This window comes from Empidonax traillii, unplaced genomic scaffold (genome assembly GCF_003031625.1).
Source record: "Empidonax traillii isolate 1590-97213 ecotype Southwest subspecies unplaced genomic scaffold, ASM303162v1 scaffold1202:size156066, whole genome shotgun sequence".
NCBI lineage: Eukaryota > Metazoa > Chordata > Aves > Passeriformes > Tyrannidae > Empidonax > Empidonax traillii.
The window spans coordinates 59,204-83,830 of NW_020956395.1; the positions used below are offsets into that span (position 1 = coordinate 59,204).

General features: G+C 47.3%; 1 protein-coding gene across 1 annotated transcript in view; it reads right to left on the reverse strand.

The window, feature by feature from the left end:
- Positions 1–7,831: 7,831 nt before the first annotated feature.
- Positions 7,832–24,627, reverse strand: part of LOC114069161 (XK-related protein 6-like) — a 52,414-nt gene continuing 35,618 nt past the window's right edge. Inside the window, exons 2-3 of the mRNA XM_027905774.1 lie at positions 10,347–10,462; positions 7,832–7,998 (exon numbers count right to left, since the gene is read on the reverse strand). Coding sequence (XP_027761575.1) covers positions 10,414–10,462 — 49 coding nt within the window. The 3' untranslated portion in view covers positions 7,832–7,998; positions 10,347–10,413. The remainder of the gene's footprint in view (positions 7,999–10,346; positions 10,463–24,627) is intronic.

The following is a 24,627-nucleotide window of genomic DNA, read 5'->3' on the forward strand; positions in this document are numbered from 1 at the left end:
AGCTGTGCCCTGAATCACAAGAGGCGCTTCAGTCAGGACCAAACATCTCCCCAAAGCCGCTCTACACCCTCTTAGGCAACGCCAGGTGGACTCCGAGCAGGGTATGTTTGGGATCTCTGAACACCAGGAAAACCCCTGCTACCTCCACAGCTAAGGAACCACCATGAAAATTCCTTGTCAAGCTGGATCCCAGTGTTGGTGGCTTCCCATGGGTCAGGTGAGTTCACACACCATCAGGAGGGTCTGGAGGCTACATAAAAGCCCAGAGGGATTTTAGGGAGAAGAGCCTCCCTGTTTTGAGGGGAGAGAAATCTTCCAGCCCACACACAAAGAAACAGAACTGCAGAGAGCTTTGAAAGCTGCTAAAATTCCCCCCCCCGGGAATTTCTCCCCAGGTTTTGAGTTTTTCCTTTTGAAAATAAAAAGCACGGTTTTGTGGTCACAGAATCACACGATGGGACTGTTCCCACATCAAAAGGTTTCAAAACTCACTTAAAATAATCAAGATTCATTTAATAATCACATTTGCAGTTTGCAAAGCAACTTATTTATCACAGAATGATAGAATGGTTTGGGTTGGAAGGGACCTTAAACGCCATCCAGCTCCAACCCCCCTGCCATGGGCAGGGACACCTTCCACTATCCCAGGTTGCTCCAAGCCCCATCCAACCTGGCCTTGAACACTTCCAGGTGTGGGGCAACCACAGCTTCTCTGGGAAACCTGTGCCCTCACCACCCTCACAAGGAAGAATTCCTTCCCAATACGTAGTTTAAATCATTTCGTACAGCACAGCCAGCCTGAACTCCAGTGACTGCATGTGTTTCTATAAATGCTGTGTTTCTCCTGCAGGGTCTGGTCCATGCTGGATTCCCGTTGTAGTAACCATTTGGGCATCTCCAAATGTAACAGGTGCTTACAGAGGGAATGACTGCACCTTGAAAGCATCTGAATAACCATGAGAGTCATTCAGTTCAGAGGAGAGACCGGTATTTGGGCTGCAGATGGAGAAAAATTATGTCATGAGCATGGTATGAACCACTGCTGTTTAAATAACCTCCTCTAGGAAGCCTTGGTAAACAGAGTGCCAGGCAGGAGCCCTTCTGCTGCCCTTGGAGAGACTGTGAAGTCAGGAGACGACAGTGATGGGTCATTTGGGCTCCTTTGCTCCTGCTTTCCAACCTGTCATAAAGGAGAGCAGCTCAGGGAGATGCTCAGAGGGAGTACGGCCTGACTGGTGCTCCTGGTTCAGAAACACTCTGCTGTAAACCCTGGATAGGATTCCTTGTTGGAGCAACCTGGGATAGTGGAAGGTTGGACTAGATGGTCTTTAAGGTCTTCAAGGTCCCTTCTAACCCTTCTGTGATTCTGTGAATCGAGGTTCAGGTCTTACATCAAACATGCAATAACCTTTAAGTGATGCTCAACCCTCCCTTCCTATCCATCCATTTCTCTTCCCAGTCCTTAGCAGGAAGAACATCCTTGACCAGAAACTCTGCAAACAGAATCACAAAATCATAGAATCACAGAATGGTTTGAGTTGGAAGGGACCTTAAACTCCTTCCATCCTCTGCCATGGGCGGGGACACTTTCCACTATCCCATGTTGCTCCAAGCCCCGTCCAACCTGGCCTTGGACACTTCCAGGGATCCAGGGGCAGCCACAGCTTCTCTGGGAAACCTGGCCCAGGTGTATGCACACCCTGACCACCATAAAGCACCACCTCTGTCTCATCATTATTATTTTAACTGGCCAAGTCTGTGTGCTTGTGATACCTTTATGTGATTGCCCTCGTTCCCCTGGTGCCAGATTGAGCCTGGTTTAACAGGTCCAGCACTGAATTTACGAGCAGCTTTAGCACCACACAACCCTTTTCATCACTGTCTAAAGGTATTTCCCCTTGATGCAAAACATCCTGTGGCCTGCAGTGATGCTGGAAAGGGGAGACAAGGAGAACTTCTGAGTTTTAAGCACAGGCAGGTTAAAACACCCGAATAGTGAGCTTGCTGCACACTTGCCCTGTCCTGGAGCTCTCTGCCTCTGCTGGAAGCAGCCAGCAGTAATATGGGAGATTCCCAGGCTCAAACTTGGAGCAAGAACTCTTACCTGCCTTGATCTTTGCAAATCAGGGCCCAGATTGAAGCGGACTGAGCTGCCTGGTGCTGCTGAACAGCAACACGAGTGTGTGAGCAAATGGTTGGGTCCTCAGGTCAGGGAACCTTCCAAGTGCCTGAGGGGCTTGGAGGGAGCTTGAGGGACGATGTTGAGGACCCACATGGGGGAAAGCAAAGTTTAGAGGCCGATAGCTTGGTCGACTCACCACTTTAAATTTGTAAAACAGGAGAGGAAAAGGAACCTCCATGACGGATCCTCCTTTTGCTAATGAGGGGCAACTCCAATCTCTGCTCTCTGTGAGCAGGGACAGGACTTGGAGCTGGGCCAGGGGAGGGTCAGGTTGGATCCCAGGGAAAGGTTCTTCCCCCAGAGAGTGTTTGGGCACTGAACAGGCTCCCAAGGGCAGTGGGCACAGCCCCAAGGCTGCCAGAGCTCCAACTGTTTGGACAACACTCTCAGGGACAGGGTGGGATTGTTGGGGTGTCTGTGCAGGACCAGGAGTTGAACTGGATGGTCCTTGTGGGTCCCTTCCAACTCAGGATACTCCCAAGATTCTGCAAACTACAGGGAGGTAGGACCTGTCCCTGGGAGGGCTGGAGACACAGCCTTTGTTACCTGTTGATGCCTAATGAGGCTTCAGCATCTTCCTGGAGAGCACCAGTAATTCCTAGGGCTCATTTTTGGGCATTTTGTTGTCACACTGCACTGATTCTTCCCTGGAAAACTGCACTTGGACAAACAAAGGCTGTTTGTGTACTCTAAATATCATGGCAGAATCCTCAGCCTCCCAAGGGCTGTAGGCAGGGGAAAATTCCAACCTGCCCTCTCTGAGCAGGTGACCATGGGCTGTTCAGTGCCCTAAATGTGCCAGAAGGAAGTTTGAGCACCCCCTGAGCTGCCACCAGCTTCAAACCAGTGAGGTTAAACCCAGACTGAGAAATCCACACCAAGGCATGGAAATAACTGGCTGGTAGTAAATATAATAAATAAAATGAATATAATAAATACAACTGACAGGCTGGGAGAGCTAAGGGTGTTCACCTGGAGAAGGATCCAGGGAGACCTGAGAGCCCCTTCCAGTGCCTAAAGGGGCTCCGGGAGAGCTGGAGAGGGACTTGGGACAAGGGTCTAGAGGGACAGGACAATGGGGAATACCTTTCCACTACCAGAGGGCAGGGATAGATGGGATACTGGGAAGGAATTCTTGGCTGGGAGGGTGAGGAGGCCCTGGCACAGGTTGCCCAGAGAAGCTGTGGCTGCCCCATAACTGGAAGTGTCCAAGGCCAGGCTGGATGGGGCTTGGAGCAACCTGGGACAGTGGAAGGTGTCCCTGCCCATGGCAGGGGGTTGGAAGATGATCTTTAAGGTCCTTCCAACCCAAACCATTCCATGATTCTCTAACAGCATCCCAAGTTTTGAAAGCACTACAACCTCGTCATCTTCCACAACTGAAGCAACACCTCAGCCAGTGTCTATTTTAGAGCGTATTATTCAGTTTCAATACTTTCCAATATTATTTTTTTTTCTTTTTAATTGCAAGTCCACCTTTGGGATTAGGGATTTTATTTGGGATATGATGGGATATTAAGAGGAGGCAGCCAGACCTTTTTTTTCTTTTTTTTTTTTTTTTTTTTTGGCCCAAGCCAGTATTCAGAAGAAATAGATTAAATCATTAAATACACACAAGCACACAGGAAACTCTCAGCCATTATCCCGTGAAGACAATGCCAATGCAAACACTGCAATAAAATATTCTTCACTGAAATCAACACTAATTTTCCCAGGCAATCAAATCCATCCCCGTGATCCCTCCTTCCCGGGGAAAACAGCCAGCACGGCTAAATCCAGATCTATGTGGCTCCATGCTTAAATTTGGCTCCGACACGCTGCAAATCAATGACTCCAGAAAGGTTTTCTAAGGAAAAACTCCCAATGGGCAACGTTTGCTGCAGCCCCCGGCACTGCTCCTGACACAGCAGCAAAGCCCAGGGAGCTGCATCGAGCCAGGGCTCCGGGAAGGCTGAAGAATCATGTTACAGACCTGTGGAGGCCACCTTGAGCACTGTTTGGAGATGGCTGTGTGTGCCCAAGGGGAGCTCAGCCACGAGGGAACACCCCCCTAAAAGGATGATGATCCACCAGCAGCCCAGAAACAGCACCGAGTCTTTCCCAGCCTCATTTCCCGGCCAACCCACAAAGGGAGAAGCCCAATAAGTCAACCCACCACTGCCAAGGCCACTGGTAACCCATGATCCCAAGTGCCACATCCACATGGCTTTTAAATTCCACTAGGGATGGAGACTCCACCACTGCCCTGGGCAGCTGTGCCAGGGCTAGACAGCCCTTCTGGGGAAGAAATTGTTCCCAATATCCAATCTGGAAACCCCCCTGGGGAACTTAAGGCCATTTCCTCTTGTCCTTTCACTTGTTTCCTGGGAGGACAGACTTGGCTCCCCCCTCCTCTCAGGGAGCTGTAGAGAGCCAGAAGTTCCCCCTGAGCCTCCTTTTCTCCAAGCTGAGCCCCCCTGCTCCCTCAGCTGCTCCTGGTGCTCCAGCCCCTTCCTCTGTCCAACACACCCAACCTTTTTCCATCCAGGCCCCCCAAGTCCTACAGACCAGCGAGGGGTGATGGTCTCTTAGCTGTGCAGCATCATCAAGCTCAGAAGCAGCCAAGCACTTCCATGACAAGAGGCTGAATCACTCCTCCTTTCCCTATCCATGGCACAGGATCAATTAACCTCTGCCTTGGCTTCTCCTGGGAATCATTTAAGAGGAGTAACAGTTAAACTACTTCATAGGAAGTGGTTTTAATAATGCTCTGCTCTGCATATGATGAGTTTGCCACAGAGAAGGGGAAAAAAAAAAAAATTCAAGCATGTTCAGCATCTTATAGATTAATCCTAGGCCTAGAGCCAGGATAATTACTGCCAGAAGGAATAAAAGTAACATAAATATAGGTTAACACACAAAGGGTCCCGTTTGCGAGGTTTTAACTCATCACCAGCTCGCAGGCGGATTTGGAAATTTAATTATAGAAAGATTATAAAAGCAGGTGATACCCAAGGGGTGGTAAAAAGAATTTTACTACAGTGACGAGAAGAAAACCCAATAAATAAATTAAAAAAAAAAAAAAAAAAAAAGAAATAAGGCAAACATTTTAAACCAAGTGGGGCATGGGATGGATCTCCCAAAGCCCTTCCGCAGGATCCAGCCCAGACGGCTGCGTGCGCAGCATCCGCCACAACCTCCCAGAAACGCCATTTCCGAGGGAGAGGAGATAAGTCACTCTGACAGCCTTGTGACCTTCCAGCACTGATTTGCTTAAAAACATCTTGGGTTTTTATAGGAGTTGCTCCTTGGTCTGGGTTAAAGCCTTTTTTAGGATGGAGGAGGGCAATCCCCAACCCGTCTTTGCTGCGCTGGTGATGTGAAATCCCTAAAAATGCTGCCTCCCGTCAGGTTTAATGGCACTTTTCTGCCAAGAACAGCTTTGGGGGAGGAGGATGGTTCTCTGCCCATGGCAGGAGGTTGGAATGAGATGATCTTTAAGGCCCTTTCCAACCCAGGCCATTCTGTGATCCTGTGATTAAATGTCATTGGGGTGGATTTGGGCTCTGAGTGAGCTGCTGCCATCGAAGGAACTGGCTGTCCAAGCAACTCAGTATGGAAAAACAAGGATATTCTCTGCCATCCAGGCTACAAGAGTGTTTAAAACTCTCTGTCTTCTGTGAATGCTGCACTCTTTTCTTTAAGTCACATGAAATACTACTACAACGAGTGTATGAAATGAAGGAACAGGGAGGGAGGAGGATTTGCTTTTGGGATCTCTTGGGCTTACCACTAAAATAGACACACACTTAGAGACTGGAAATTTTAATTCTTGACCTTTAAAACACATTTTTGGTGTATAAACTGTATTTCTGACCTATCCAGTACTTTCAGCTCCAGAAGGCAGTTCCTGAAGGGTCCCTGGGAGCGATGTGGGTGCAAACCCAGCACAGCCCTGACCAAGCTTTTGTCAGTCCAGCAAAACACTCTGTCATTTCTAAATGCATCGTCTGGGGACTTAAAATAGCTCATGGGCTGAACTGCTCCACTGCTCTGTTACCCTGATCCCTGGTGTGTGTGAGGAGAAAATGTTTGCAATGCTGAATGCCTGTAAAAAAGGCACTTCAAAGGACCACAGACGAGGATTTTTTCAGCCTTGAAAATACACATTTATTAAAAAGAAAACTTATGGGTTCACAAACATCATAAATAAAACGTAGTGCATTTAAAAAAAAAACCCCTCAGGATTGATGATTAAACCTCTGGAAAACAGTTAACAGGAGCCTCCTCTTTGCCTTGCTCAGCATTAGTTCCGCACACGTGGCTCTTGTAATCCCGTTTCACACCAGTTGTTTCCGTCCAAGGTGGACACTACAAACCTTTCTTGTAGGTAAATATGTCCTACAGCTTGAAAACCTACACACAAAACACCCAGAGTTGTTTGCAAGAAGGTAGGTTAAATATCTATCTATCTATACATATATACCTTGACTGAGGGTGTAGTGAGAATCTAAGATAGCACAGGGATAACGATCCATATGCCTTTGGAAGCCACATCCCACAAAGCAGGGACATTATGTATGTGGCACGGGGATGAAATGGGAGGCAGTAATGGAAATGCAACTTGAATCTCAGTATCAAGTGAGCAGCACTAAATCAGAGGCTGCACCACGAGGCCGCGGCGCAGACGGAGCCGTAAGAAGCCGAGTCCCCCGAGACGTGTAAAACTGGATTAGACATGAACTTCAAACCCAGCGTGATGTGGAATAATCCTATGCTGGCAGAAAGGGATCAAAGCTAATTTCTCTAACTTGCTTAATCTTCTGCGGAGATGTCTGAACTCGGGAGACACACCAGGCTGGGAGTTAAAGCCCCGCTCTTTTCGAGGGTTCAGCAGGGGCTCAGTGAGAACAAAGCACGTTAAACATCCTGGAGAGCCGAGCTACTTCTGACAAGCTCTTATGGAATCACTGAGTCACAGGATGGTTTGGGTTGGAAGGGGCCAAAAAGATCATTCAGTTCCAAGCCCCCTGCCATGGGCAGGGACACCTTCCACTATCCCAGGTTGCTCCAACCTGGCCTTGGACACTTCAGTGATGGGGCAGCCACAGCTTCTCTGGGCAACCTGTGCCAGGGCCTCCCCACCCTCCTAGGGAAGGCTTTCTTCTTAAAATCTCATCTAAATCTCCCCTCCTTCAGTTTAAAGCCATTCCCCCTTGTGCTATCGCTGCGTGCCCTTGTCAAAAGTCCCAGTTTCTTTTGTGGAAGCTTCTCTGCTAAAAGAAGCCTCATTTGGTCCATGAGGATATCACAGTTTCCATCCCACTTCTGAGATCAACTGAGCTTGAACAACTCGTTGGCCAAACCCTCCCACTTCCCTCTGCTTTCTGTGGCAGCTCCTCTGGATCTTTTCCTGCCTGGGATGGTTTTTATTTGCTCTGTGCACATTTATTTGTATGTGGTTGGATATTGGGAAGAAAACCTTTCCTGTGAGGGTGGGGAGGCCCTGGCACAGGTTGCCCAGAGAAGCTGTGGCTACCCCTGGATCCCTGGAAGTGTCCAGGGCCAGGCTGGATGGGGCTTGGAGCAACCTGGGATAGTGGAAGATGACCCTGCCCATGGCAGGGGGTGGAATGAGATGAGCTTTAAAGTCTCTTCCAATGCAAACCTTTACATGATCCCCTCACCTGGGTCAGCTCTGCTGACTAACAATTACAGAAATTTAAAATAACCCAAGCAAACAACAACAAAAAATGAATCCTCTCCTTCCCAACATTTAATGAAACACATTGATCCAAGCACTGGAACATCTCACCACCCATAAAAACCTTTCAGACCTAAAAAAAAAAAAGAAGAAAAGAAAAAAATTAAATAAATAGTAATGCTCAAATATTAACTAAACCATTTTCTATCAATTAAAGCTTAAATGGCGAAATAAAAATTGAAATAATGCTTTAGACCAACAGGAACTGAACCACTTGACTAAAACCTGCTTTTAAGTACAACAGGTGTATTTTTCCATGTGGTGTCCTCTCACATTCCTATTTATTAGTGGAAAAAAATTCAGCAAAACTGAAGGAATACAGTTTTTGCTTGACAAAATAAAAAATTCTAGAACTACTGGTCAGAGGGTTCAGATCCAGGACGAGGTGTTGCATTTGAGCAACCTGGTCTAGTGGAAGGTGTCCCTGCCCATGGCAGGGGGTTGGAACTAGATGAGTTTTAAGCTCCTTTCCAACCTAAAACATTCTGGGACTGTATGGAATCAGCAAACCAGCTTCCCTACTCCATGGCCAAGGCCATCCCGTGCAGCAGGGAAGTTTTGCAGCTCTCAGTGGGATATTGTAGCTTATCACCCAGGGAATATAATGCCAGAGGCACCAGGGGATGTTCAAGGACCCCTGATGGGGTGGGGGAGCTCATCCCACCAAAAGTCTGCTGTCTGAGGTGGGTATCCAGTCAAAGCTGGAATTAAAAGAAGGATTTCTAGGAGAGGACACACTGAGTGTTGTCAACTGAGAGGGAGCCAAGTAGCTCTAACTGGACACCTCCCTTAGAATCACTGAATCCTTTAGGTTGGAAAAAAAACTCTTGAGATCATCAAGTCCAACTGTCCCCAGCACTGCCAAGGCCACCCCTAAACCCAGTGCCACATCTTTTGAACACTCCCAGGGATGGTGGCTCCAGCCTGTTCCAATGCCTGAGCACCTCTGCAGCGAAGAGACAGATAAATGAAGTCAGCTGGAATAAAAAAATCCCAGCAGGGTAAATTAACCTTTCCAAAGGCTTTAAAAAAACGTTGTGCAAGTGGGTACCAACAGATTGGCAGCTCCACCTTGTACTGGGACAAGAATTGGGATATTTAGCTTGGGATGAGACATCCTTCCACACTCAGTGCACCATTTGTGCTGCTGGAAGGATGCTGCTAACTGAGAAACCCAGGACTCCAGGAGAAATAGCCTGCTTTGAGGTGTAAATCAGCTCATCTAAAAATGATCCTGCTGGATAAAAAGCACAAAAAAATTAAGTACAAGGAGGCTCAATCACCTCAAATAACGATCAGCCGTAAGTGGACACATTACACCACAGAGATGGCTCTGCTCTGTTAAATATTAATTTAAATGGACACATTTAAAAAGACATGTACTTAAAATATGGATAAGCACTTCCGGTTAGAAGAGAGCAACTCCTGCCAGTGAGTAAGAAAGGAACAGCTCAGAGGAGAGCAGAATGAAGGATTTCATGCAAGAGCAGTCCAGGGATGAGAAAAATATATGGTACATATCCCCATATATGTACGTGCACACAGTGCAGCTCTTCTAAATTAACTCCTTTCTTTAAAATCCTGAATTGCAAGCTCAGTAATGTGATATTTTGCTGTCCTCCAGAACTGTAAGATTACTCAGCTTTAAAAGATTACTCTTGTGTGGAGTAACACTCTGCTAAAACACACACTCGAGCTGGAACGAGCCCGGATTTGGCTGCGACTCGGAGCAGGCAGCGTTAGAGGCACGAGTCTGGCACTTCAAAATGTGAAGAGACTTCTCTCAAAAGCTTCACTCACACCCCCTAAATAAACCCTCTGCCAAAACACAGAAAATACTCTCTGGTAATAGACCAATCTGTGAAGCCTTTTTTTTTTTTTTTTTTTTTTTTTTTTTTTTTTTTTTTATTTTGGCTCCTTTAAATTGCAGCTCAAGGAGCCCTCGGGAAAGCTCTGATGTGAAATACCAGCCCCAGCACGTGCCTGCCTTGTGGCTTCCAGTGGGGAGAATTTACAGGCAGATTTGGTGCATTTGCCAATTCCCTGCCTAGACAAAACTTAATTTCATTCTCAGTCCTTTAATGACAACTCAAATCACCTAAATGGTTTGGGATGGAAGGGACCTTAAAGCCCATCTCGTTCCAACCCCCCTGCCATGGGCAGGGGCACCTTCCACTTCCAACCTGGCCTTGGATACTTCCAGGGATGTGGAATCCACAACTTCTCAGCGGTTTTTTTTGCTTGGTAAAATTCCCCTCTGCTCTCAAAGCACATTTTAGGGCATTACAAGATACCCAGGACTTTACACACCACGGAAACCCCACAGAAAAGTAAAGAGGAGCTTTGCAGAGAAGCAGCAGCTGCGTCTGAAGACAAGCAGAGGAGTGAGAGCACAACAGGAGCCTTTGTTTTTCTCATTACCCTTTTGTTGGAAGTTTTCCAGAACGTTGATCTCCTACAGCACCTTCTATGACGGGACCAGGTGAAGTCAAAACAACCTCAATTCTGCCTTAACGCCTCGTTCTCTCTGGTTTAAGCTAAAAACAAAGACACACATGGGATGATTATGGAATGGCGGGCACAGGAAACTGAAAAGAATGGTTTGTTGGACTGGAAAATAATGGTGAAAATAAATAAATAAATAAACAAACATTAATAAATAAATAAATAAGAGACAAAAATGCTTCATCTTAAATGATGGATATAAGTGTACACATTAAAATATATACACATTGGAACACATGGCTTATCAAAACCATATAATGGAAATTTATAGTATAAAATGGAATACTGTAAGTGAATATATGTTTATATATAGTATAGCATATAGTATAATATAATATATAATGGAAATGTATAGTAAAATAGTACATATATTTATATATATATATATATGTATATATAATAGTGTATACATATATATATATACACACACATACATATAATGGAAATAAACAGTATCTTTCCAACAGGTGATAGAAATGAATAAAAATTTGTTTACATGCTGCCACAGTATATTCCTGATTTTTGGTCTCGGTCCCAAACAACCCATCTGGGGAGGGGGGAGGATTATCAGTGGCTTATTTGTCACCCTGAATTACCTGTGCTGTGCGTGTACACAAGCAGCAGCTTAAACATTCAAAGGAATTGCCTCCAAGAAAAGTCATCTTTATTGGCATTGTCCCCAATTTCACGGCCAGGGCACCAACACAGCCCCCACTTTGAGGAATCCACACTGACACGACAAGAACTAATCCTATTATTTCCTTAACGGCATCTGAATAGACATTTTCCAAGTCCTGCTTCTTATTGTGAGTTTAACCCGTGTGTTAATTCTCTTACTGAGATCTCAAGCTGCTTTCTCTAGAATCGGGGATTTAAGGGAATCAAATCCCTTCTATTCAATTTCCTACTTAAGAGACAAACCTTTCAAAATTAAACTTTGCAGGCTGTTTGCCTTCAAAACATCGCTCCTCTTTCCCAAGGAAATATCTCTAAAGCCCGTTTTAAGCGCAGAGAAAAGAAGTTTTTTTAGCACATCTCAAGTTTAGACCTGACAGCAGTTTGGGCAGCTGCCCTGGAGTAAGAACCAGGACGGCAGAAATACAACATGGGGAAGGTTTTCAGGTGACTTTGATGCCAGTTTGATGAGTGAAAAACCAATCAGAGCTTCATCAGAGTAAATTATTTCCTGTTGTTGTGATTCTCCTCTGACAAACCACAACCACTTCCAACCCCCTGCCATGGGCAGGGACACCTTCCACTATCCCAGGTTGCTCCAAGCCCCATCCAACCTGGCCTTGAACACTTCCAAGGACGGAGAATCCACAGTTTCTCTGGGCAACATTCAAAGGTGATCAAGTGGGAAAAGCTTTGGGCAAAACCCACCCCCCCCGCTTCACTTGGCTGAAGAAATTTTTGTACTCAGGGGAGTTTTCTTTTCTGTAACCAAATGTTAGAATTCAAAGCCCTGTGAAAACAAACATCTTAGTCCACACACACTTTCTGTGCTTTCCAGCAAAGCCACAACAGCAGATTTGCTGTGGGCCTGCAGGACCTTATAGGTACAGCACATTAAATATTGATTAAAAATAAATCCAAATAATTAGGCCTCAATTTCAATGCCCCGTGTACGTCTCCCTGCAATTCATCACGAGCGGCGTCTTCTGAGGTTCCACGAGAGGCTCCGGGTTTAATTTTAATTATGCATTTATTACATAATTCACCAAATTCAGTAATGTGCAGTGAAGTCTCCCAGCCATTCAAGTGAGTAACGAGATTTATCAGCCCAGTTTGTCACACAACAAACGGGATTCAGAGCCTTCTAAAGGCGGGTGATGAAGGAGACACGGAGGGAGGGGAGAACTAGCGGCAGCTTTATTGCCGTGTAATAATGCTAATAATATGCAAATAATTCCCCATGTTAATGAATGCTCCAGATGAATGGCACGTTCCAAATGGAGATGGCACGTGGAACGCTCGGGTTGAGAGGGGGAGCGCTGAGCTCAGCTGCTGGGAGAGCTCCAAGATCTTTTGGAGCCACGAGGTTACGACCGAGCACCCATTTTTCATCCAGAGGGTGGATGGGCACTGAACAGGCTCCCCAGGGCAGTGGTCACGGCCCCCCAAGGCTGCCAGAGCTCAAGGAGTGTTTGGACAACACTCTCAGGGACAGGGTGGGATTGCTGGGGTGTTTGTGCAGGGACAGGAGTTGGACTGGATGATCCTTGTGGGTTCCTTCCAACTAGGGATATTCCACGAGTCCACGATCCCCACCTGTCCCACTGCAGAAGGTATCTAAGAACTTCAAGCTCCTTCCACGTGACAATCACACCAAAGTCACCTCAAAAATGTGCATGATTTCCAAAATACACAGGGATGCACACACACCCCTCTAGGGACCTCCATCCAGCCTCTGGAAAACAGCACTTTTGGAGCAGACAACACCCAAACCTCCAGTGGTCTGGGACTTGCTCTCTTAAATACTTCTTTTCAAAGCTGCATTTGGAAGTTTCTCCTGAATCCCTGCAATTATTTGTTAGGAAAGTGAGCCTTGCTCTCCTTCAACAAACATTTTAATTAATTTTTTTACTGTTCCCAAACCCTTTCAGAAGGTATCATCTCCCTGGGACAAGCCAATGACACTGGATATTATAACAACCTTGAGCTGCCGTGCTCTTCTCTTCCCCTACTATTTTATCCTCAAACACCTCCTGGGAACTCAAATATTTAAGTTTTAAGACTTGCAACCTGCCCACAAAGCAAAGCCATCCCCTGTCTGCACCATGCCTTCCCACGTTCTCACTTGAAACCCACTTTTGTCGTTCCTTCTCAGACACCCCATTCATTCACTTCCCACATCCACACTGATTTCTAGTCTATCTCCTCTCTCAACAAAGCCTTAGGAGGAACAGGAACCTTTCAAGGGTGTCTCCTCCCCTTGCCCTCTAACACCCAATTTGGGGCTCAGGCTCAGTGTCCATGATTAGAGACACCCATGGATAACATGACCTTGTGTCCTCCCTGCAGATGAGATCCTTCCTACCCTTCTTCACAGAATCACAGAATCCTCTGAGCTGGAAAAGACCTCCAGGATCCTCGAGTCCAACCTGTGACCCATCCCCATCTTGTCCCCCAGCCCAGAGCACTGAGTGCCATGGCCAGTCACTCCTTGGACACCTCCAGGGATGGGGACTCCACCACCACCCTGGGCAGCCCCTTCCCATGTTTAACAACCCTTTCCATGAAGAAATTCCTCCTCATGTCCAACCTGAACCTCCTCTGGCACAGCCTGGGGCTGTTTCCTCTTGTCCTGTTGCTCAATGCTTGGGAGAAGAAACCAACTCCCACTTGGTTCGCCCCTCCTGTCAGGGAGTTGCTGAGAGCACGAAGGTTCCTCTTGAGCCTCCTTTTCTCCAGGCTGAGTCCCCCCAGCTCCCTCAGCCACCCCTTTATGATTTAACTCTCTAGACCCTGAGTTTCCACGGAACATAAATGCCTAAAATCCATCGGAGCCACAAAAGTTCACCCTGATGCTGAATGGGGGTGGTGGGGCCTCCTTTACTCTCATCCTTGGGGAAAGGCAATAGTGTGAACCTCTCATTTCCCGGGATCTGCACAGAGGAGAGGCCTGGAAATGAGAGAAAAACCTTCCAGAGCTCTGCAATTCCCTCCTGGGTGCGGAGCAGCCGAGCGTGAGCCCTGAGCCCCCGGGACACCAGGCCTCATTAGCCTGGCACTCACAGCTCTGCTCAGGAGACATCCCAACTGCAAGGCAACAAAACGGGCCTTTACCCATCTCCCCTCTACAGCTCCAACACTACCACAGGACTTTACTGTGAAATCAGAGGTCTTTTAAGTAGTTTCCTTAATTTGACCTCAGAGGGAAATCTGCTGCTTTCGCTGGGAGGTGGAACCAGCAGAGAGAGGATTTTTTTCACCGTCTGATCCAACATCAGCAGAGCTCACTGAACACACAGCCACTGCCTGACCTCAAAAATAAACTCAACTCTCATTTTTACTTAAAAGATGCCTTTAGACATCAGATTACAGTGGGCTCTAAGCAGATATTTACTGAAAAATATCAAAGCTGTGAAGGAAAGAAATCCTGAGGCAAGAAAAGCTGAGGGACTGTGCTGTACACACTGAAGTACATCACTCTCAAAATTAAGACAGTAAATTTACCTGTCCTCATTACCCAGACAGAACCAGCCTATCAGTCAGCAAGATTATAGACACATCTTAGAGTGGTTTGGCTGGGAAGGAACATTAAAGCTCATCCAGTTTCAACCCCCATTCCACGGGCTGGGACACCTTCCACTAGCCCAGGTCAAACTTGGTTAGATGAGATACTGGGAAGAAATCCCTCCCTGTGGGGGTGGGAAGGCCCTGGCACAGGTTGCTGTGGCTGCCCCATCCCTGGAAGTGTCCAAGGCCAGGCTGGATGGGGCTTGGAACAATCTGGGACAGTGGAAGGTGTCCCTGCCCGTGGCAGGGGGTTGGAAATCTTGCAGCAGGTCTTGAAGGGACTGTTTCAAGCTGTTCATTGATCTCAGAATGCAAATAAAATAAAGCAAGATGGACAAACAAGCAACCAGAGCAGCACATTTAAGCTCCCAGGTGGGGAAACATCACTTAATAAAGGAGTTTTGTGGGCAGCACCAGAGCTGGAAACCTTTATTGTGCCTCCACAACCAGCACTTGAAGCACTCACTGTGTTGACACAACAGAACGTGGCTCAATTTCAAGCACCGTTGAGGTTGAGTAATTTCAAACATCTTTTAATGTTTGTAGATAGTCCAAAGGGAAGTTGGCTGAAAAAGATCTCCAAGGCAGCCACGTGGAAATAGATACAAACCCCTCTGAGTCATTACAGTGCCAGGCAGGAGAGAGGAATGGAGACAGAGGAGGGAAAAGGGGAAAAGTGAGGATCCAGACTTCCAGCTAAACTGCCTAAAGCATTTATTTATGTCCAGCACCCCCACTATAAGTTTATGCCTTGGGGAGCAATAACAAAATCAATTCCATCAACCTGGATTGGTATTCCAAAAGGAAAATTTTAAGTGTGATCCGTACTCCTCTTCCCTCTCATGGCAGGAATACTCACATCAGAGGGAGGTCATTCTCTGATTTTCTTCTGGGTAAGAATGTTGCATGAAAAATCAAGTAAGACACTAATACAGCTGGATTTACCAGAATATTACACACCAGGGCATCGGTGCTTTTAATGGAAATCTGGGAAAGGCTGCAGATAAACCTGGGAAAACAGGCAGCCACTCATCTCCAGAACTTCCCCTGAACTCCTGAGGTCAAGGGAGAGTGCTGTGAAAGTCTAAATTAAAATCAGAAAGGACAAAATCAGCTGCTCAGGGTTAGTATTAAAGCAGCTTCCAGAGGTGGATTCAGCAGCAGGGCTACCCTGTGCCAAGGGGTGTTCCAGGGGGTTAGAGAGGCTTTCGGGGAAAGGTGTGGGGAATCCAAGGCATGGGAATGTGAAGGACTTCCAGCAGTACATCAGCATCTTCTGCATCAAATCCACGGCTCAAATCGGGTTCTTTGGATACACAAAAGGAGCCTGAGAGGAGCAAAAGGGCTTTTGGGAGATTGCTGGCTGCTGAACATCCCAATTTTAACAGATTTTGTTCTCCAGCTCACAGGCATTATTACAGAGAATCATGGAATTGCAGAATCGTTAAGGTTGGGAAAGACATTTAGGATCATCAAGTCCAACTGCTAAGGTCAAGCCAATATCCCAGCAAGGAATTTCAGGGTAAAACCAAACCAGCACTTGGGGTCTGTGTGGTTTTTTGGTCACTCATATTACGAGAACTCAGAATAAGGAGATCTGTCCCAAGAACCTCCATGGAAACACACCTATTTCTGGATATCCTATTAAAACAGGGATCCTCTGCAAACATATCCAGGAATGCCACCAACACATCAGTTATTATGTCACAGTCATGAATTCCTTCCCAATATCCCATCTCTCCCTGCCCTCTGGCAGTGGGAAGCCATTCCCTGTGTCCTGTCCCTCCAAGCCCTTGTCCAAAATCCCTCTCCAGCTCTCCTGGAGCCCCTTTAGGAACTGGAAGGGGCTCTGAGGTCTCTCTGGAGCCTTCTCCTCTCCAGGCTGGACACCCTCAGCTTTCCCAGCTTGTCTTCATGGACATGACTCCATTTTTATGGGAAAATAAGTGGCAGCAAGACTGTCAGATTTGTTCTGGATCCAGGGATGGGGACAACTGTGCAGCTCCACCCTGAGCCATCGGGTCTGTTCCGGACATCTCTTCCTGCATCCCAGCTCCTCTGACAGCATCACTTCTAAGAAAGCAAAGTTAAATCTTCCTGTCATTTGCTTTCTTCAGGAGATGATTCCTCCCCTTGAACAGCTCCACACAGCTATGCCAGGATCAGGATGGTTCACGCTGCTGATGTTACTCCTCCTAAGCCTGATCTGACACCTAAACACCCTGAAACCCTTCCCTAAGGGAATATTTTCCTCAGTGCAGCCCTCCAGAGCGCAAACTACTCCTCCAAGCCCTTATTAATGTGCCATTTGCTCGTCCCCAGCAGAGGCGAGGAGCAAATCAGCACCTCTGTGGCTCTGTCGCAGATGCCACAGGGTTTTCCAGGCAGACAGACTGTAAGTGCTGCCCTGCTGGGACACTGCACTCCACATTCCGAGGATCACGATCCTAGCATTAGCTGGGGGGAACACTACCAACAAAGAGCTATTTTTCCAGCCTGACTTCTCCAGCTTCCATCATTTCACTTTTTGATGCAGATTCTTACTGTGAGGAAACTCATCCCTGCCCAGCTCACTCTGACACCACATCAGTTCCCACAAGGCTGTGACACACAGATTTTCTTCCCTTCAAAAAAAATGAGGAGTGGCAGCATTTTTGTATCACTCTTCTGGAAAAAACAGTGATCTTAACTCCCCCCTCTCCCAAAAGCTGGGGCTCATTTCGCAGCAGCTCCACTTTGTCAGGCCACAGTGAAGTCACAGATCAGCCTGGCATGTGGAAAAGGAGTATTTAATGTGTTTTTAGGGTCAACGTCGCTGGGGGAGCAGAAGAGGATCTCTTCCATGTTCAGGTTCCTCTACAGCTCTCTCCTGCCTGACTCTGTGAATGCAAAGTAGTCTCAGCTGAATTTCCCTAATTCCTTCAAAGGCTCCCTTACACTCATCTCCCCAGATTATGCAGTAAATACTCTTTAGGAGAGCACTCTGTAACCCCAACAAGGCTGTGCAAAAAATAAGGCTTAACCAGCTGACCCCTGATTATCTTCAGCAGTTCACCCATCTGTCTCCAACACACAAATTCCTGCCTCAAAGCAACGCTCCCTTAAGGTGTTGGAACTGGATGTTAATATTTACAGTGCTCTTTGGATACGTGAAAGTATCCAAACTGTCCCCAGAAAAATCTCAGTGAGGGCTGTGAATGCTTAAACCCCTCTTGGAAGTCACCACGTCCCAGGTACATCACATTCAAGGAGCATTTCTGCTCTCAGGTGATAAATCAGCACCGCCCCAGCAGGATCTGACCCCTGTCTGCCACTTGCACAAGATCAGCCCAAATGAGATGAACCCAAACCTTAAATGTCAATTAACTCCCACATGGTGACTTTAGGAGGAATCCTTTCAATGGCTCTGCCTTTTGTAGTGACAATGTTTACAAGATTTGGGAGCTGTGAAGAAAACTGGAATTGCTCAACGGCAGCTTTCCCTAAGTGCAGCATCCTGCAAAATAAGTGAAATTTGATACTAAAAATGAGTTGTTTTGCCTGATGGCTCCTCTGGAGGTGGAGCATCTCCAAGATGCTGGAGCATCATCGTCCAGCTCCTTCCTGCCCTCCCCTTTCCTTGACAGCTCTGTAGTGATTCCACTGGGGATACAGGACTCATGGTATCCACCAGGAAAACTTAAGGGTTATCTCAAACCTCCTGGGGTACCACAAACTTGAATCCTGTCCTTCTGCTTCAGGTTATTTTGAAGTATCACCCAGCTTTAATTGCAGTCAGGAGTTCACTCTGTCACCGACCAGAGAACCACAGAACGGTTTGTGTTGGAAGGGACCTGAAAGATCATCCAGTTCCACCCCCCTGCCATGGGCAGGGACACCTTCCACTGTCCCAGGTTGCTCCAAGCCCTGTCCAACCTGACCTTGGACACTTGCAGGGATGGGGCAGCCACAGCTTCTCTTGGCAACCTGTGCCAGGCTCTTCAGACACTGCCACGGCTGGAGACTCAGGGAGGAATTTCAGCTGTTCTAAAAGTGGTGTTTCACCTTTTCCAGCCTGGTATCCAGGATATTTAGCATCCAATACAAACACTGCAGGCAGCTTTTGCATTTCAAGGGCTTCCACTGAGTGCGAATTACAAGTCAGGTCTCTTTAGGACCAAATCTGTCTCACTGTGCATTGGAAAACACCCAGAGAGATCCTGATCCTGGCAGAGGCTGGAGATTGTTTTGATTAAAAGAGGGGAAAAAATGCACAAATATATCTTAAAGAAAGGGGAAGATGGAGCAGGAGCCTTCAAATGGAAACAGGGAAAAAAAATCAGAGGAAGAGGAAACCACAGAACAGCAATCTGGGAAACAAAAGACCTGCAAGAGGCGGGTTATGGCTTTGATTAACAATCCTTGCTCAGGGCTGGAGCAACAGGAGCATCAGTGAGCAGAGCCATCCCTGGGAGTTGTTGAAGGAAGGTAGGAGCTGCTTTCCAGGAGGGATGAGCTACAGGGACTATCTGTGAGGAAAGAGAGTGGAGCGCTTGCCTGTGGAAATGAATCTTGGCTCCGGAGTGAGACAGTGCTGGGAGAGTGGGAGAAGTACCTACACCCAATTCCAGAGCCTTAACCAGCCTAAGAATAGATGAATAATTTGTTGTCTTTCACTCTGAATATTTGGAGGGTTTTTCATTTCAGGGGAAAAGGAGGATGGAAACTCCCAGCAACACATGGCAGGGCATCCAGTTGGTTCATAAAGAGCCAAGGATCTTGTCTTGCACCTCCAAATCCCAATGAAGCAGCCGGATCACGGATAAAACAAACCACATGAGGTGTCACCTCTCAGCCTGAGGCCACCAGCAGTCTAAGAGGGGGATGGGGTGCACTTGTAACTACTTTCTGTGATTTGTAATACTCATGATCTGTCCCCCTGTAAAGAAAGTTTGGGATATCCCTGGAAGTGTTCAAGGCCATGCTGGATGAGGTTTGGAGCAACCTGGTCCAGTGGAAAGTTCCCTGCCCACAGCAGGGGGTTGGAATGAGATGAGCTTTAAGGGCCCTTCCAACCCAAACCATTCTGGGGTTCTGTGGCACAACAGAGCCGATTCTCTCCCTCCATCTTGAATTAAATCTAAGCACGAAAAGCGGCTGCAATTGGGTGGTGATACATTCAAGTGCCTGTAAAGCATTTTAGGATCCTTCAGGAAAAATGCTAAATGTCTGCTCTGTAATTCAATGAACGTTAATATATTCATCACAGATTTCGACTCTCCAATTGCACGGGGGAAAAAGAAAACAAGAAAATTGGTGCTTGCTGAAATGTTACGATGCCAAGGGATGGAAGCGGTCCAGGATCTCGGAATATTCACCCAAGTTTTGCATGGGATGCAGTGAAAGATCCCACCAGAACACACACAGAGCCTGTGTGGTGTGGGATAAGCAGCGAGGCCACACTCAAGGCACGCTGGGTTTGACCTGAAAGTGCCAAAAAGACAAGCCGGATGCTGCTTCACCTTTCTGTGGTTGCTAAAATTTAAACCCAGCCTTCCTCTGTGCTCCCCCGGTGAGGGCTCTGGTCCTGCTGCCCAGGCAGAGCCGAGTTAATCCTTCTTCTTGCTCATTTTTCACTCTGTGCCCTTCTGAAATGCTGTACCTGAGCTGCCTCTATGCACCAGCAGCTTTTGCCTGACACGACCTCGCGAGGACAGGGCTGGGGACCACAAAGCAGGAGCACTTGCCCTCTTTTCCCAGCACACCATTCACTGCTACTCCTTGTGGCCTGGGAGGTGTTTTTGTTCGCTGCTGAGCACGTAACTGCTCTCCTTTATTCAGGCTCTTCAGCGAACAGGAGAACCCACTGCCTTCCCAGTGTGCTCAGACAGAAAGACTCTCAGCAATGTCGTTCATTTAACGGGCTCGGAGCTATTTCAGGAGGTGCTAAATTAGGGGAGTGTTTGAAACTTGCTCCCCTCAGCAATCAGCGCTCACACACCTCCTGCTTTTACACCGCGGTGGGAAAAAAATACATCCCTGCTGCAGCGTGTTCCATGGTGGAATACTCCCCTCTATAATCCCCCTGCTATTTTCCCAAAGTAGCTGCCAAAAGTTCTGCCATTCTTTATCACCCCCAGCACACTGGGTTTCTAAGTGACTATTTAAACAAGTCACTTCAGAGGCCTGGAGCCCCTCTGCTCTGGAGCCAGGCTGGGAGAGCTGGGGGGGTTCACCTGGAGAAGAGGATCCAGGGAGACCTGAGAGCCCCTTCCAGAGCCTAAAGGGGCTTCCAGGAGAGCTGGAGAGGGACTGGGGACAAAGGATGGAGGAACAGGACAAGGGGGAATGGCTTCAAACTGGCAGGGATTAGATGGGATATTGGGAAGGAATAGTTGGCTTTGAGGGTGGGGAGGCCCCGGCACAGGTTGCCCAGAGAAGCTGTGGCTGCCCCATCCCTGGAAGTGTCCAAGGCCAGGTTGGACAGGGCTTGGAGCAACCTGGGATAGTGGGAGGTGTCCCTGCCACGGAATGAGATGAGATTTAAGGTCACTTCCAACCCAAACCATTCCGGTCTATGATTTTACAACCTCTGTTACAAACCTCCTGTTTTCCTGCCCTGCTCCAAATAACACACCTCACCCTGGCAGCTGGAGCGCTGCCAAAGGGGCTTTGAGTGCCTTCACAGGAGGGGCAGGAGAAGCACTTCAAAGTGAAAGTGTTAATCTCCAGCAGTGAAGCACCCTCTCCTCCCGCCTGGAGCAACAGCAGCCCTTCCATTCCCCTGGTTTCTAACAATATCTTCCTCCTGCTGCAGAGTTACAAAAGGCCCAACCCGAAAACCAGCTCCTAAAACAACTGTCAGCAGTTTTTAAAGCCGGTTAAGTAGCGACTAGAAGGAGAAAGGGAACAAAAAAAACTGGCCTTGGAGGCAAACACCAGTTCAGCTCCACTTGGTCACAGAAGCTAAAATATTAAATAAAAAGGCAGGTACACATTGGTAAGCCCTGGAGTTGGCTGGCAAGGCACGGGGTTTGCTGGCAGATGGATGGTTGCAATGGACCTTCCTGTAAAGAGAAGAGCAAGACAGAGGGTCTCCAGTTGCTCCATGGGAGCTGTCAAAAACCAGCTCTGACCTGGGGAGAAGGAAGAAAAGGATGTGTCTGCTGATTACAGGGTAAAATGCCGCCTCTAAACCAGCAGCAGTCGCTTAACCAGCTGTGAGCCCAACCCAGAGAGGCTCCAGGAGGTGAGGAACACACAGCCCTGCTTAGAGCTCAGCTGGAACCCCCTCTGGAGATCCTGGCAGATCCCCACCTGTAAAAACACTGCTAGGTGTTTTTTTTTACACAGGTCTGGAGGGACAGGACAAGGGGGAATGGTATCAAAATGAGAGAGGGCAGGGTCAGATGGGTATTGGAAAGAAATCCTTCACTGTGAGGGTGGTGAGGCCCTGGCACAGGCTGCCCACAGGATCTGTGGCTGTCCCATCCCTGGAAGTGTCCAAGGCCAGGTTGGATGGCGCTTGGAGCAACCTGGGCTAGTGGAAGGTGTCCCTGCCCATGGCAGGGGGTTGGAACTGGAAGATATTTAAGGTGCCCTCCCAACTAAAGCATTCCATGATTCTGTGAGGTGTCACAGGAACTGGATGCAAAAGTTTAAAATAGTCTCTGGAAACAACACACTCAGATGGACAGTGCTGGACCAGCACAAGGTAATGATGCACATCTGGGACTGGAGTGTGTCAGTGGGAAGGGGAAATGCAAAAGCACAGGCTGCATCCCTCCTGCTCTGGAGCGGAGAGAGTATCTGTCCATGTGCCACCAACAATGGATCCAGCATTCCTTTAATTTCAATTCTCTCACTGGCAGAGATCCAATGACAGTTGTGTGACCTTCATTCCCTCACTGCCCAAGTGTGTATTTCACAGGCTTACACATCACATACAAATTGCATTTCATCACAGCTAATGAAAGCAGAGGAACAATTTAAGAACTCCAGTGTTACCTTTTTTTTTTTCCAAGTGGTAGATTAAACCAAGAAATCACTGTCTAATCTTTTTTTTTTTTTTTCCCCTTAAGCACCAGTGCATTTTGCACAGGATTTGAGAAGTAAGGAGGTGAGAGTTTGAAAATGCAAATTCCTGAGAAAACTGCTTCAGAGGTTTTCCCAGAGTTAGGTTGCCCAGCGAGGTTGTGGACTCCCCACTCCTGGGATAGTCCAAGGTCAGGATGGAGGGAGCTTGCAGCAACCCTGTCCAGTGGAAGGTGTCCCTGCCCACGGCAGGGGGCTGGAATGCGATGAACTTTAAGGTCCCTTCCAACCCAAACCATTCTGTGATTCTAAGAAACACGGTAGGGTTACAACACTTTAACACCTGATTACTTTTTTGATGTTGTTCTCAGAAAATATTTGCAAAAATGGCCATTCAGGATCTCATCTTTATTATCCCAGTACCATCAACACCACAGAGATTTTGCCTCTCAGTAAATGCAGAGTATTATATTTAGATGTTTTACAGCTTCAAGCCTGGAAAGCCATTTCCATCTTAAGAGCCTCGAGAAGCAATAAATCATAACATTTCAGACAGGAGTTGTTTTTGACTCAGTATTACTGAGTTAAATTACTTGCAGCATTACAGCAGAGTAATTCTGCGTGCGAGAAAGGAGCAGCAGCACTTTGGTGATCAGGTTAGAGGGATATTTGTGCTAACGAGGAAATTTAAGCTCCATTCCAGTGCCAGAAATCTGGAGCCTTTAGCAGTGTCTCCTCTGCTTCCTCCAGGGACCAACCGGGTATCACTCTCACATACTTCTCTGGAGTGATGAAAGCACATTATAGGCTGATAAAAAGCAATCCCTGGTATTTTTTACAGGTCTCCAAAGATCAGCAATTTATTAAAAAGAGCTTTTCAGGAACCTGGAAAAAACATACCGTTCCTTGTCAACACCTCGCACCAAATGCATCTTGCCTTAGATAAATTCCCAGAGCTGGAATACACAAAGTCACTCTTCCCTAATTGCTGCTCGTTTGTATTTGCAAATTCCAAGTGGTGATGCCTCCTGAAGTGGTGTTGCCTCCTCGCTTGTCAGCAGAGATTTATCAACCCCCTTCCGCGTCCAAAGGTCACACAAGTAAATCAGTAAATCTGAGTGTGCTCTGAGGAGGAATCCAGGAATCCCTCCCTCCCCACCTGAGCTGTTCCATCCATAACAGTGCACACGCCCGAGATGACACAACACAGACTAAACCAGCTTAAATAATGAAATACAAAACTGTAATTATCAAATAAAAGAACAAAGCAGCTCTGAGAGCTCTGCTGTTCTTTATCCTCCGGTGACTTATTCGCAACAGGCCTCGCGGGCACTGCTGTGAATTAAGAGTAATGAGGAGATGCTCCAGGGCTTGGTTAAAGGCTACTGCATCCAGCTGTGCATCTGTTGTTAGAACACAAAGAAACCACGAAAAACTGAAGGGCTGATTCTCACTTCCCACTTTAAACCACCCCAGCAGCGTAAATGTGAGCATAAATTACACCCACACCTCCTCTAACAGCGGCGTGAATGAGCTGGAGTGAAAAGGCTGATCCAGCTGAAGATTTCCAGTTAAGAACTAGAGGAAAAACGGAGTGCAGATGTTTTGTTGCCTCGTGCCTTGTGCAAGTGCTGCCTTCTGTGTGTGCTGGAGTAGCTCAGCTCTCCTTTGAGCAGCACCTGGGAGCTGCAGCGTCACGGGAGATGCTAAAAACCAGGCACGGAAAACACGGAAATGCCCAATAAACGAACCATCCAAAAATTTCTTTTACTGTGTCTGCATCTTCACCGGGATAAAAATCTCTCTCCTGGCCCACCTGCTGCTGGGAAGCTCTTGGATTCATCCACACAGCTGAGAAAAGCTTAAGCCAAGTCCCTCTGTGTGAAATCAGGTGAAATCAGTTAAATCAGCCAAGTCAAGTGGAATAACCAGGCGAGGAACT